The sequence below is a fragment of the Scyliorhinus torazame genome, chromosome 25 (genome assembly GCF_047496885.1).
Source record: "Scyliorhinus torazame isolate Kashiwa2021f chromosome 25, sScyTor2.1, whole genome shotgun sequence".
Taxonomy (NCBI): Eukaryota; Metazoa; Chordata; class Chondrichthyes; order Carcharhiniformes; family Scyliorhinidae; genus Scyliorhinus; species Scyliorhinus torazame.
Genome location: NC_092731.1, coordinates 46,084,237 through 46,098,642, shown reverse-complemented (window position 1 = coordinate 46,098,642; position 14,406 = coordinate 46,084,237). Strand labels below are relative to the sequence as shown.

At 47.5% G+C, this 14,406-nt stretch overlaps 1 protein-coding gene across 1 annotated transcript in view; it reads right to left on the bottom strand.

Moving 5' to 3' along the window:
* LOC140402507 (equilibrative nucleobase transporter 1-like) overlaps positions 1-14,406 on the bottom strand; it is a 104,834-nt gene that overhangs the window by 20,511 nt on the left and 69,917 nt on the right. Inside the window, exon 9 of the mRNA XM_072490366.1 lies at positions 6,128-6,289. Coding sequence (XP_072346467.1) covers positions 6,128-6,289 — 162 coding nt within the window. The remainder of the gene's footprint in view (positions 1-6,127; positions 6,290-14,406) is intronic.

The following is a 14,406-nucleotide window of genomic DNA, read 5'->3' as shown; positions in this document are numbered from 1 at the left end:
CGCGATAGTTTCCGAGAACAGTATGTAATGGAACCTACGAGGGAACAAGCGGTCCTAGATCTGGTCCTGTGTAATGAGACAGGATTGATTCAGGATCTCATAGTTAGGGATCCTCTCGGAAGGAGCGATCACAATATGGTGGAATTTAAAATACAGATGGAGGGTGAGAAGGTAAAATCAAGCACTAGTGTTTTGTGCTTAAACATAGGAGATTACAATGGGATGAGAGAAGAACTAGCTAAGGTAGACTGGGAGCAAAGACTTTATAGTGAAACAGTTGAGGAACAGTGGAGAACCTTCCAAGTGATTTTTCACAGAGCTCAGCAAAGGTTTATACCAACAAAAAGGAAGGACGGTAAAAAGAGGGAAAATCGACCGTGGATATCTAAGGAAATAAGGGAGAGTATCAAATTGAAGGAAAAAACATACAAAGTAGCAAAGATCAGTGGGAGACTAGAAGACTGGGAAATCTTTAGGGGGCAACAGAAAGCTACTAAAAAAGCTATAAAGAAGAGTAAGATAGATTATGAGAGTAAACTTGCTCAGAATATAAAAACAGATAGTAAATGTTTCTACAAATATATAAAACAAAAAAGAGTGGCTAAGGTAAATATTGGTCCTTTAGCGGATGAGAAGGGAGATTTAATAATGGGAGATGAGGAAATGCCTAAGGAACTGAACAGGTTTTTTGGGTCGGTCTTCACAGTGGAAGACACAAATAACATGCCAGTGAATAATGGAAATGAGGCTATGACAGGTGAGGACCTTGAGAGGATTGTTATCACCAAGGAGGTAGTGATGGGCAAGCTAATGGGGCTAAAGGTAGACAAGTCTCCTGGACCTAATGGAATGCATCCCAGAGTGCTAAAAGAGATGGCTAGGGAAATTGCAAATGCACTAGTGATAATTTACCAAAATTCACTACACTCTGGGGTAGTCCCGGCGGATTGGAAATTAGCAAACGTGACACCACTGTTTAAAAAAGGAGGTAGGCAGAAAGTGGGTAATTATAGGCCAGTGAGCTTAACTTCGGTAGTAGGGAAGATGCTGGAATCTATCATCAAGGAAGAAATAGCGAGGCATCTGGATGGAAATTGTCCCATTGGGCAGACGCAGCATGGGTTCATAAAGGGCAGATCATGGAATTTAGTGGAATTTTTTGAGGATATTAACAGTACGGTAGATAACGGGGAGCCAATGGATGTGGTATATCTGGATTTCCAGAAAGCCTTTGACAAGGTGCCACACAAAACGATGTTGCATAAGATAAAGATGCATGGCATTAAGGGAAAGTAGTAGCATGGATAGAGGATTGGTTAATTAATAGAAAGCAAAGAGTGTGAATTAATGGGTGTTTCTCTGGTTGGCAATCAGTAGCTAGTGGTGTCCCTCAGGGATCAGTGTTGGGCCCACAACTGTTCACAATTTACATAGATGATTTGGAGTTGGGGACCAAGGGCAATGTGTCCAAGTTTGCAGACGACACTAAGATAAGTGGTGAAGCAAAAAGTGCAGAGGATACTGGAAGTCTGCAGGGGGATTTGGATAGGCTAAGTGAATGGGCTAGGGTCTGGCAGATGGAATACAATGTTGAAAAATGTGATGTTATCCATTTTGGTAGGAATAACAGCAAAAGGCATTATTATTTAAATGATAAAATATTAAAACATGCTGCTGTGCAAAGAGACCTGGGTGTGCTAGCGCATGAGTCGCAAAAAGTTGGTTTACAGGTGCAACAGGTGATTAAGAAGGCAAATGGAATTTTGTCCTTCATTTCTAGAGGGATGGAGTTTAAGACTAGGGAGGTTCTGCTGCAATTGTATAAGGTGTTAGTGAGGCCACACCTGGAGTATTGTGTTCAGTTTTGGTCTCCTTACTTGAGAAAGGACATATTGGCACTGGAGGGTGTGCAGAGGAGATTCACTAGGTTAATCCCAGAGCTGAAAGGGTTCGATTACGAGGAGAGGCTGAGTAGACTGGGACTGTACTCATTGGAATTTAGAAGGATGAGGGGGGATCTTATAGAAACATATAAGATTATGAAGGGAATAGATAGGATAGATGCGGGCAGGTTGTTTCCACTGGCGGGTGAAAGCAGAACTAGGGGGAATAGCCTCAAAATAAGGGGAAGTAGATTTAAGACTGAGTTTAGGAGGAACTTCTTCACCCAAAGGGTTGTGAATCTATGGAATTCCTTGCCCAGTGAAGCAGTAGAGGCTCCTTCATTAAATGTTTTAAGATAAAGATAGATAGTTTTTTGAAGAATAAAGGGATTAAGGGTTATGGTGTTCGGGCCGGAAAGTGGAGCTGAGTCCACAAAAGATCAGCCATGATCTCATTGAATGGTGGAGCAGGCTCAAGGGTCCAGATGGCCTACTCCTGCTTCTAGTTCTTATGTTCTTATGTTCTAAGCTCAAATAAATCGCAGGGAAGATTTTAAGCCTCCGAGACAGGGAGGCAGGGAGGCAACTGGCAACGAAGACCACATAATCTCGACAGTACAGAAGGAGGTCATTTGGCCCTTCGAGTTTGCACCAATAGAATCAATCGACGAACAACATGAATCAAGCAGACCAACTGTCTACCGGAGGAAAGACGGAAAACAAACACACAAGGATACGCAACGAATCACAGGCATAGAGATTTGCAGACAACGATGGAGGCAGACGCATTGTCATAGAGGTGAGGCTGTCACCTCTGTCAGAAGGACTGTCAGAGAAACACGTTAACAGCAAAACCGCAGACGGACAATTAAGAATATACCTGGATCTGTAAACTCGAAGACAGGCAGAACAGTACAAAGGTGGAACCACAAATCCCCAATCAGAAACAAAGACAGACAGGCCAGAAGAGGGAAATACCCACACATTGGCAGGCACAAAGGAACACCGAACATTACATGCAGAGGCCATTAGACACAGAGAACCACAGATACAAAGAGATATAGGGAAGTATCTCGGGCATTTCCTGTTCTGTTATTTAAACATAAGTAGGGTTCGAGAAGTCGTCCGGTCTGACAAGGTCCGGAATGTAGCAAGGGATATGAGCTGAACGAAAATATTGAGTAATTTCCGAGCCAGCCTGACACAATAAAAGTCATGCGAAATTGGATCTTGGAAACATGGAGAGTGAACTTAAATGAAATCTATTGATAGAAGAAACTTGTGTCTACTCCCATGAAATTGCACACATTGTACAACATATCAGTTTAGGATATATAGAGATGTAAAACATGCAATGAGGAGAGAGGATTGAGAAAATGAAGTCTTATGACTTATTTATTCCATATGATGGAGGCGTAAATTATGAGGGGCATAGGCAGAGTGGATGGTCAGAGACATTTTCCCAGGGTAGGGGGGTCAATTACTAGGGCCATAGGTATAAGGTGCGAGGGGCAATGGAAAGAGGAGATGTACGAGGCAAGTTTTTTACGCAGAGGGCAGTGGGCGTCTGGAGCTCGCTGCCGGAGGAGGTGATGGAAGCAGGGACGACAGTAACGTTTAAGGGGCATCTTGACAGTTACATGAATAGGATGGGAATAGAGGGATACGGACTCCGGAAGTGTAGAATATATTAGTTTAGTCGGGCAGCATGGTCGGCGCAGGCTTGGAGGGCCGGAGGGCCTGTTCCTGTGCTGTACATTTCTTTTCTTTGTTCTTTGTAAAGAAATATTATATTTCTCTGTGGGACACTGTGAAACGGGTTGTGTGATGTGCTTGGCATGTTTGTGATATATATATAGAGAGAGAGAGAGAGAGGGAGACAGAGAGAGAGAGAGAGAGAAAGATAGAGAGAGCAAGAGAGAGACAGACAGATAAATGTACTTCTACCCCAAACTGCACCGAAAATGCAACATGAAATGTATTTATATTTGAGGAAACTATACGTCAAAAGGAGCTTAAGTGCAATGAGTTTAAAGATGAAATGGAACATCGTACTTCATACAGATTGAACCACCCTGAGGAATCCATTTGTTTGTTCCATAAAGTAAAGCTTCATTCCAAGGCATAAAGTTCATTTCGGAGAGAAAGAAGCCTTTCCAATGGGGAGAGTGCATGTCTTGTATTGTTAATGCTGGACGTTTTATTGAATAAAAAAGAATATCATTCGTTGCCTAAAAATGACTGTTTATAGGTGAGTTTAAATAAATAGAACAATTTGGAATCTAACCGTGTGTTTAAGCTTAATTTATTTTGTTAATCAGGGAGTAAATACACATTTTTAATCGTTAATAGTGGTATTGGAATTCACACTTTTGGTTTTAGTACAAACACTTCTTGTGATCAAAAAATGCAATTTGTTGTGATATCTTCGCCTCGTTTCGCACTGGCATTTGGGCAGAACGACAATTATCACTTGCCATTGTATAAAACTCTCCTCAGTCATTCTCCCATCATTAATTCGCAACAGCTTGATATCTCGCCATTCCGTCTCTTTCTGCACTGACTGTCGCTCCTGCCTTCCACTTTCCTCACGCCATTTATGTACTTTCCCTGTCATCTGACACGCTCTCTTCCTTGGCTCTTCCTCTCTTTTTCCGCAGTCGGCAGCTGCTTCATCTTTTGCATTCAATATCTCTCCACAAGGGTCCCGTACCCTCAATCCATCTCGCCTCACTGACAATATTGCTCATCAGAAACTTCCACCAATCTCACTCTGCCCTCACACTCATTCTTTCTCTTTGGCAGAAGCTCTGGCTTAACATCCAATGATTCTCCGCACGTAATCACACCAAAATTCTCTTTTAATGGGCTTATGTCCCCAGTTGCAACCCACCCCCACTGTGTCGGTATTCTCCAAGCTCATTCTCAAGGGGCTCCAAAGGGTTAATGCTGAGAGTCTGTTTCTCTTAACGGGAGAATTATGGGGGGAATAGACACATTCGAAGCAGTGTCATTTTAGGATGAGCAAGAATTTCTTCTCTCAGGAAGTTGTGAGTCTTGGATTTATTTTCAACACAGGCAGAAGAATATATTTAAGGCTACGATAGGTACAAAATTGATCATTAACAAAATGAGTGGTTACGGGAAAAGGACACAGATGTATACGTGAGGAGTACGGCATCAGCCCTGACCAATTGAATGATTGAGCAGTCTCGAGGGACAGAAGAGTCTATTTCTGTTGCTATGTTTATGGTCAATCTATTCCACACTTTTTCACTCGCTCTCCAAAATTCCGACCACCCTCATCAGTTCCACAGAACTCCCACAGAACTCCTGCAGTGCAGAATGAGGCTATTGGGCTGATCGTATCTGCACCCACTCTCAGAATAAATACCAAGGTCACGCCCCCACCCTGTCCCTGTAATCACGTATCCTGCATATCTTTGGAAACCGGCTGGTAATCCGGCATGGCTGATACAACTAAACTGCACATATCTGGTCTCTGGGAGGAAACAAGCGCATCCGGAGGAACGCCACGCAGACACGAAAGAACGCAGAAAGTCCACACTGTTATCAAAGTCAGGAATCGAACTGGATTGCGTGGGGCTAACCACTGTTCCACCGTGGCTTCCTGTTCTTTCATTCGCTTTCCCACTCAGTATCTGTACATAGACACACTCCCTCCCGCCATCCATGTTTATTGATTGAAGTTACTCTCGTTTTCTCTACTCAAGTCTCCCAACACAAGCATCCTCCCCAGTCTTTCCACTTTGGAACAACATGTTTCTGCTCCATCTGAGGCCTAAAGTCAGCCTGTTCTCCACATTTCCCTCCTCTGATTAATCTCTCATTGTATTTGTTAAGACTTTCCCTTTACTTTCCCCTTCATCTCTTTCCATTAAGCTCTTGTTTTTCCCTTCCCCTGGCTCCTTTCTTATCCCACCATCTCCTAACCATCTTCCCCAAGCTCCCTCTCTCTGTTGCACTATCTATCTCGTCCTCTTCCCTCTGTTTCCCCCATGCAGATCTCTGACCTCATCCCTCCCTTAATCTCCTTCTTCTTTAGTGTCCAGAGTTTCCCTACATGTGCATCCACGACTTTCTTACACTAAACGCACCTTTTGTAGCCATTAATAACAGTAACTTCTCTCTCCCTTCTCTCCGACATCCTTCTGACACACTCCCTCTACTGTCGCGCTCTTAAACGTTCCTCACCAATCACTGATGTTACTGTACCCAGTTACCTTTTATAGAGTCACCGCCTGTGAGCTGTGTGAGCATGGGGTTCAAGGTACCGATGAACAGATTGTTTCGGAGCAGCATAACAGAGTACCAGTACAGGTGTGTCAAGAAGATCTTAGAGGAGATGCAGCTTCTGAAGGAGGGAATTTCTTGCTGATTGCTCTCTGTGTTCAGAGAAAGGGAACAAAAAAACAAAAATTTAGCAAAGTAGGTGGTGATTGAGCGCCAGGGCAGTGGCGGAGACACGGGGTAAAAGAACTCGAGGGAAGCGGCGGAGACACAGAGTAAAAGAGCGCATCGACAGCGCCGGAGACACAGGATAAAAGTGCGCAAGGACTGAGGCGGAAACAGGGTAAAAGGGCGTAAGAAGAGCAGACGAAAAACAAGATAAATGAGCAGGAGGACAGCAGCAGAGACACCCGGTAAAAGAGCAGGAGGAGAGCAGCAGAGACACCGGGTAAAAGGGCAGGAGGAGAGCAGCAGAGACACCGGGTAAAAGAGCAGGAGGAGAGCAGCAGAGACACCCGGTAAAAGAGCAGGAGGAGAGCAGCAGAGACACCCGGTAAAAGAGCAGGAGGAGAGCAGCAGAGACACCGGGTAAAAGAGCAGGAGGAGAGCAGCAGAGACACCGGGTAAAAAAGCAGCAGGAGGGCAGCAGAGACACAGGGTAAAGGAGCCTGAGGAGAGCAGCAGAGACACAGGGTAAAAGAGCACGAGGAGAGCAGCAGAGACACCGGGTAAAAGAGCACGAGGACAGCAGCAGAGACACCGGGTAAAAGAGCGCGAGGAGAGCAGCAGAGACACCGGGTAAAAGAGCACGAGGAGAGTAGCAGAGAAAAAGGGTAAAGGAGCGTGAGGAGAGCAGCAGAGAAAAAGGGTAAAGGAGCGCGAGGAGAGCAGCAGAGAAAAAGGGTAAAGGAGGACGAGAGCAGCAGAGACACAGGGTAAAGGAGCGCGCGGCGAGCAGCAGAGACACAGGGTAAAGGAGTACGAGGAGAGTAGCAGAGAAAAAGGGTAAAGGAGCGTGAGGAGAGCAGCAGAGAAAAAGGGTAAAGGAGCACGAGGAGAGCAGCAGAGACACCGGGTAAAAGAACAGGAGGAGAGGAGCAGAGACGCCAGGTAAAAGAGCAGGAGGAGAGCAGCAGAGACACCGGGTAAAAGGGCAGGAGGAGAGCAGCAGAGAAAAAGGGTAAAGGAGCACGAGGAGAGCAGCAGAGACACCGGGTAAAAGCGCAGGAGGAGAGCAGCAGGGACACAGGGTAAAGGAGCGCGAGGAGAGCAGCAGAGAAAAAGGGTAAAGGAGCACGAGGAGAGCAGCAGAGAAAAAGGGTAAAGGAGCGCGAGGAGAGCAGCAGAGACACAGGGTAAAGGAGCGCGAGGAGAGCAGCAGAGACAGCGGGTAAAGGAGCACGAGGAGAGCAGCAGAGAAAAAGGGTAAAGGAGCGCGAGGAGAGCAGCAGAGACACAGGGTAAAAGAGCACGAGGAGAGCAGCAGAGACACCGGGTAAAAGAGCGCGAGGAAAGCAGCAGAGACACCGGGTAAAGGAGCCTGAGGAGAGCAGCAGAGACACAGGGTAAAAGAGCACGAGGAGAGCAGCAGAGACACCGGGTAAAAGAGCGCGAGGAGAGCAGCAGAGACACCGGGTAAAAGAGCACGAGGAGAGTAGCAGAGAAAAAGGGTAAAGGAGTGTGAGGAGAGCAGCAGAGAAAAAGGGTAAAGGAGGACGAGAGCAGCAGAGACACAGGGTAAAGGAGCGCGCGGCGAGCAGCAGAGACACAGGTAAAGGAGCACGAGGAGAGCAGCAGAGAAAAAGGGTAAAGGAGCACGAGGAGAGCAGCAGAGACACCGGGTAAAAGAGCAGGAGGAGAGCAGCAGAGACACAGGGTAAAGGAGCACGAGGAGAGCAGCAGAGACACCGTGTAAAAGCGCAGGAGGAGAGCAGAAGGGACACAGGGTTAAGGAGCGCGAGGAGAGCAGCAGAGACACAGGGTAAAGGAGCGCGAGGAGAGCAGCAGGGACACAGGGTAAAGGAGCGCGCGGCGAGCAGCAGAGACACAGGGTAAAGGAGCACGAGGAGAGCAGCAGAGAAAAAGGGTAAAAGAGCACGAGGAGAGCAGCAGAGACACCGGGTAAAAGAGCATGAGGAGAGTAGCAGAGAAAAAGTGTAAAGGAGCGCGAGGAGAGCAGCAGAGAAAAAGTGTAAAGGAGCGCGAGGAGAGCAGCAGAGAAAAAGGGTAAAGGAGCGCGAGGAGAGCAGCAGAGAAAAAGGGTAAAGGAGGACGAGAGCAGCAGAGACACAGGGTAAAGGAGCGCGCGGCGAGCAGCAGAGACACAGGGTAAAGGAGCAGGAGGAGAGCAGCAGAGAAAAAGGTTAAAGGAGCACGAGGAGAGCAGCAGAGAAAAAGGGTAAAGGAGCGCGAGGAGAGCAGCAGAGAAAAAGGGTAAAGGAGGACGAGAGCAGCGGAGACACAGGGTAAAGGAGCGCGCGGCGAGCAGCAGAGACACAGGGTAAAGGAGCAGGAGGAGAGCAGCAGAGAAAAAGGGTAAAGGAGCACGAGGAGAGCAGGAAAGACACCGGGTAAAAGAACAGGAGGAGAGCAGCAGAGAAAAAGGGTAAAGGAGCACGAGGAGAGCAGCAGAGACACCGGGTAAAAGCGCTGGAGGAGAGCAGCAGGGACACAGGGTAAAGGAGCGCGAGGAGAGCAGCAGAGAAAAAGGGTAAAGGAGCACGAGGAGAGCAGCAGAGACACCGGGTAAAAGCGCTGGAGGAGAGCAGCAGGGACACAGGGTAAAGGAGCGCGAGGAGAGCAGCAGAGAAAAAGGGTAAAGGAGCACGAGGAGAGCAGCAGAGAAAAAGGGTAAAGGAGCGTGAGGAGAGCAGCAGAGACACAGGGTAAAGGAGCGCGAGGAGAGCAGCAGAGACAGCGGGTAAAGGAGCACGAGGAGAGCAGCAGAGAAAAAGGGTAAAGGAGCGCGAGGAGAGCAGCAGAGACACAGGGTAAAGGAGCGCGAGGAGAGCAGCAGAGACAGCGGGTAAAGGAGCACGAGGAGAGCAGCAGAGAAAAAGGGTAAAGGAGCGCGAGGAGAGCAGCAGAGACACAGGGTAAAGGAGCGCGAGGAGAGCAGCAGAGACAGCGGGTAAAGGAGCACGAGGAGAGCAGCAGAGAAAAAGGGTAAAGGAGCGCGAGGAGAGCAGCAGAGACACAGGGTAAAGGAGCGCGAGGAGAGCAGCAGAGACACAGGGCAAAGGAGCACGAGGAGAGCAGCAGAGAAAAAGGGTAAAGGAGCGCGAGGAGAGCAGCAGAGACACAGGGCAAAGGAGCGCGAGGAGAGCAGCAGAGACACAGGGGAAAGGAGCACGAGGAGAGCAGCAGAGACACCGGGTAAAAGAGCACGAGGAAAGCAGCAGAGACACAGGGGAAAGGAGCGCGAGGAGAGCAGCAGAGACACAGGGTAAAAGAGCAGGAGGAGAGCAGCTGGGCCAGAGGGTGAAAGAGCGGGAGAGACACAGGGCAAAAACGCAAGATAACAGCAGCATGGACACAGAGTAAATGAGCGCGAGGAGAGCAGCAGTGGCAGAAAAAAGAAGTGAAGAGAATGGTGGAGACAGAGTAGACGAGCGCGAGGACAGAACCCGCAACACGGCATAAAAGATCACGAGGAGAGGGGCGGAGATGTGGGGGGTCCGTGAAGTATCCAGCGTTCTGGACAATGACCTCAGCAGGAAATTTACCAATGGCAGCTCCTCACAAACTGCATCGGTTGCAGCAGCAGTTGGATACACCTAGGCTCATGCAGGTGGTGGAAAGCGTCATCGACAGGAGTTTTAGAGACGTGGTTACATCCAGGTGCAGGCAGACATATGGGTGACCGCTAGAAGGGGCAGGCAGGCCGTGCAGGAATCCCCCAATGCCGTCCCCATCACTAACAAGGAAACAGTTTTGTATACTGTTGGTGGGGATGCCCTAGCAGGGGAAAACAACGTCAGCAGCCAGAGCAATGGCACCTCGGATGCCTATGTTGCTCAGCAGGGAGCGAAAAGAGCAGAATGTCAATAGGTATAGGCGACTCTAACGTTAGGGGCACAGATAGGCACTTCTGTGGGCGTGAAAGTGATTCCAAGATTGTATGTTGCCTGCCCAGTGCCAGGATGCAGGATGTTTCTGAACAGCAGGAGGTATTCTTAAGGGGAGGGTGAACAGCCAGTGGTCCTGGCATACATTAGCATTTACGAAATAGGCAGGAAGAGTGACGATTTCCTACAGGGGGAGGTTAGAATTAGGTTGTACGTTGAGAAACAGAACCCCCAGGGTTGTAATCTCGGCGTTACTCCCTGTGCCACGTGCCAGTGAGGCTATCAATAGGAAGACAGTGCAGCTAACCTCGTGGCTAAACAGCTTCTGTATGGGGAAGGCGTTAGAACATAGAACATAGAAAATACAGCACAGAACAGGCCCTTCGGCCCACGATGTTGTGCCGAACCTTTGTCCTAGATTAATCATAGATTATCATTGAATTTACAGTGCAGAAGGAGGCCATTCGGCACTTTGAGTCTGCACCGGCTCTTGGAAAGAGCACCCTACCCAAACTCAACACCTCACCCAACACCAAGGGCAATTTGGACATTAAGGGCAATTTATCATTGGCCAATTCACCTAACCTGCTCATCTTTGGACTGTGGGAGGAAACCGGAGCACCCGGAGGAAACCCACGCAGACACGGGGAGGACGCGCAGAGTCCGCACAGACAGTGACCCAAGCCGGAATCGAACCTGGGACCCTGGAGCTGTGAAGCAATTGTGCTATCCACAATGCTACCGTGCTGCCCTTAAGAACAAATAAATCTACACTATATCATTTTACCGCAATCCATGTACCTATCCAATAGCTGCTTGAAGGTACCTAATGTTTCCGACTCAACTACTTCCACAGGCAGTGCATTCCATGCCCCCACTACTCTCTGGATAAAGAACCTACCTCTGATATCGCTCCTATATCTTCCACCTTTCACCTTAAATTTATGTCCCCTTGTAATGGTTTGTTCCACCCGGGGAAAAAGTCTCTGACTGTCTACTCTATCTATTCCCCTGATCATCTTATAAACCTCTATCAAGTCGCCCCTCATCCTTCTCCGTTCTCCCGTTCTAATGAGAAAAGGCCTAGCACCCTCAAACTTTCCTCGTAAGACCTACTCTCCATTCCAGGCAACATCCTGGTAAATCTTCTTTGCACCTTTTCCAAAACTTCCACATCCTTCCTAAAATGAGGCGACCAGAACTGTACACAGTACTCCAAATGTGGCCTTACCAAAGTTTTGTACAGCTGCATCATCACCTCACGGCTCTTAAATTCAATCCCTCTGTTAATGAACGCGAGCACACCATAGGCCTTCTTCACAGCTCTATCCACTTGAGTGGCAACTTTCAAAGATGTATGAACATAGACCCCAAGATCTCTCTGCTCCTCCACATTGCCAAGAACTCTACCGTTAACCCTGTATTCCGCATTCATATTTGTCCTTCCAAAATGGACAACCTCACACTTTTCAGGGTTAAACTCCTTCTGCCACTTCTCAGCCCAGCTCTGCATCCTATCTATGTCTCTTTGCAGCCGACAACAGCCCTCCTTACTATGCACAACTCCACCAATCTTCGTACCGCCGACAAATTTACTGACCCACCCTTCAACTCCCTCATCCAAGTCATTAATGAAAATCACAAACAGCAGAGGACCCAGACCCTGCGGTACGCCACTGGTAACTGGGATCCAGGCTGAATATTTGCCATCCAGCACCACTCTTTGACTTCTATCGGTTAGCCAGTTCGTTATCCAACTGGCCAAATTTCCCACTATCCCATGCCTCCTTACTTTCTGCGTAAGCCTACCATGGGGAACTTTATCAAATGCCTTACTAAAATCCATGTACACTACATCCACTGCTTCATCCACATGCTTGGTCACCTCCTCAAAGAATTCAATAAGACTTGTAAGGCAAGACCTACCCCTCACAAATCCGTGCTGACTATCCCTAATCAAGCAGTGTCTTTCCAGATGCTCAGAAATCCTATCCTTCAGTACCCTTTCCATTAATTTGCCTACCACCGAAGTAAGACTAACTGACCTGTAATTCCCAGGGTTATCCCTAGTCCCTTTTTTGACAGGGGCACGACATTCGCCACTCTCCAATCCCCTGGTACCACCCCTGTTGACAGTGAGGACGAAAAGATCATTGCCAACGGCTCTGCAATTTCATCTCTTGCTTCCCATAGAATCCTTGGATATATCCCGTCAGGCCCGGGGGACTTGTCTATCCTCAAGTTTTTCAAAATGCCCAACACATCTTCCTTCCTAACAAGTATTTCCTCGAGCTTACTAATCTGCTTCACACTGTCCTCACCAACAATATCGCCCCTCTCTATTGTAAATACAGAAGAAAAGTACTCGTTCAAGACCTCTCCTATCTCTTCAGACTCAATACACAATCTCCCGCTACTGTCCTTGATCGGGCCTACCCTCGCTCAAGTCATTCTCATATTTCTCACATATGTGTAAAAGGCCTTGGGGTTTTCCTTGATCCTACCCGCCAAAGATTGTTCATGCCCTCTCTTAGCTCTCCTAATCCCTTTCTTCAGTTCCCTCCTGGCTATCTTGTATCCCTCCAATGCCCTGTCTGAACCTTGTTTCCTCAGCCTTACATAAGTCTCCTTTTTCCTCTTAACAAGACATTCAACCTCTCTTGTCAACCATGGTTCCCTCACTCGACCATCTCTTCCCTGCCTGACAGGGACATACATATCAAGGACACGTAGTACCTGTTCCTTGAACAAGTTCCACATTTCACTTGTGTCCTTCCCTGCCAGCCTATGTTCCCAACTTATGCACTTCAATTCTTGTCTGACAACATCTTATTTACCCTTCCCCCAATTGTAAACCTTGCCCTGTTGCACGTACCTATCCCTCTCCATTACTAAAGTGAAAGTCACAGAATTGTGGTCACTATCTCCAAAATGCTCCCCCACTAACAAATCTATCACTTGCCCTGGTTCATTACCAAGTACTAAATCCAATATTGCCCCTCCTCTGGTCGGACAATCTACATATTGTGTTAGAAAAGCTTCCTGGACACACTGCACAAACACCACCCCATCCAAACTATTTGATCTAAAGAGTTTCCACTCAATATTTGGGAAGTTAAAGTCGCCCATGACTACTACCCTATGACTTCTGCACCTTTCCAAAATCTGTTTCCCAATCTGTTCCTCCACATCTCTGCTACTATTGGGGGGCCTATAGAAAACTCCTAACAAGGTGACTGCTCCTTTCCTATTTCTGACTTCAACCCATACTACCTCAATAGGGTGATACTCCTCCAACCTCCTTGTGAGGGGTAGGTCTTGCCTTACAAATCTTATTGAATTCTTTGAGGAGGTGACCAAGCATGTGGATGAAGGTAAAGCAGTGGATGTAGTGTACATGGATTTTAGTAAGGCATTTGATAAAGTTCCCCATGGTAGGCTTATGCAGAAAGTAAGGAGGCATGGGATAGTGGGAAATTTGGCCAGTTGGATAACGAATTGGCTAACCGATAGAAGTCAGAGAGTGGTGGTGGATGGCAAATTTTCATTAATGACTTGGATGAGGGAGTTGAAGGGTGGGTCAGTAAATTTGCAGACGATACGAAGATTGGTGGAGTTGTGGATAGTAAGGAGGGCTGTTGTTGGCTGCAAAGAGACATAGATAGGATGCAGAGCTGGGCTGAGAAGTGGCAGATGGAGTTTAACCCTGAAAAGTGTGAGGTTGTCCATTTTGGAAGGACAAATATGAATGCGGAATACATGGTTAACGGTAGAGTTCTTGGCAATGTGGAGGAGCAAAGAGATCTTGGGGTCTATGTTCATACATCTTTGAAAGTTGCCACTCAAGTGGATAGAGCTGTGAAGAAGGCCTATTGTGTGCTCGCGTTCATTAACAGAGGGATTGAATTTAAGAGCCGTGAGGTGATGCAGCTGTACAAAACCTTGGTAAGGCCACATTGGGAGTATTGTGTACAGTTTTGGTCGCCTCATTTTAGGAAGGATGTGGAAGCTTTGGAAAAGGTGCAAAGAAGATTTACCAGGATGTTGCCTGGAATGGAGAGTAGGTCTTACGAGGAAAGGTTGAGGGTGCTAGGCCTTTTCTCATTAGAACGGAGAAGGATGAGGGGCAACTTGATAGAGGTTTATAAGATGATCAGGGGAATAGATAGAGTAGACAGTCAGAGACTTTTTCCCCGGGTGGAACA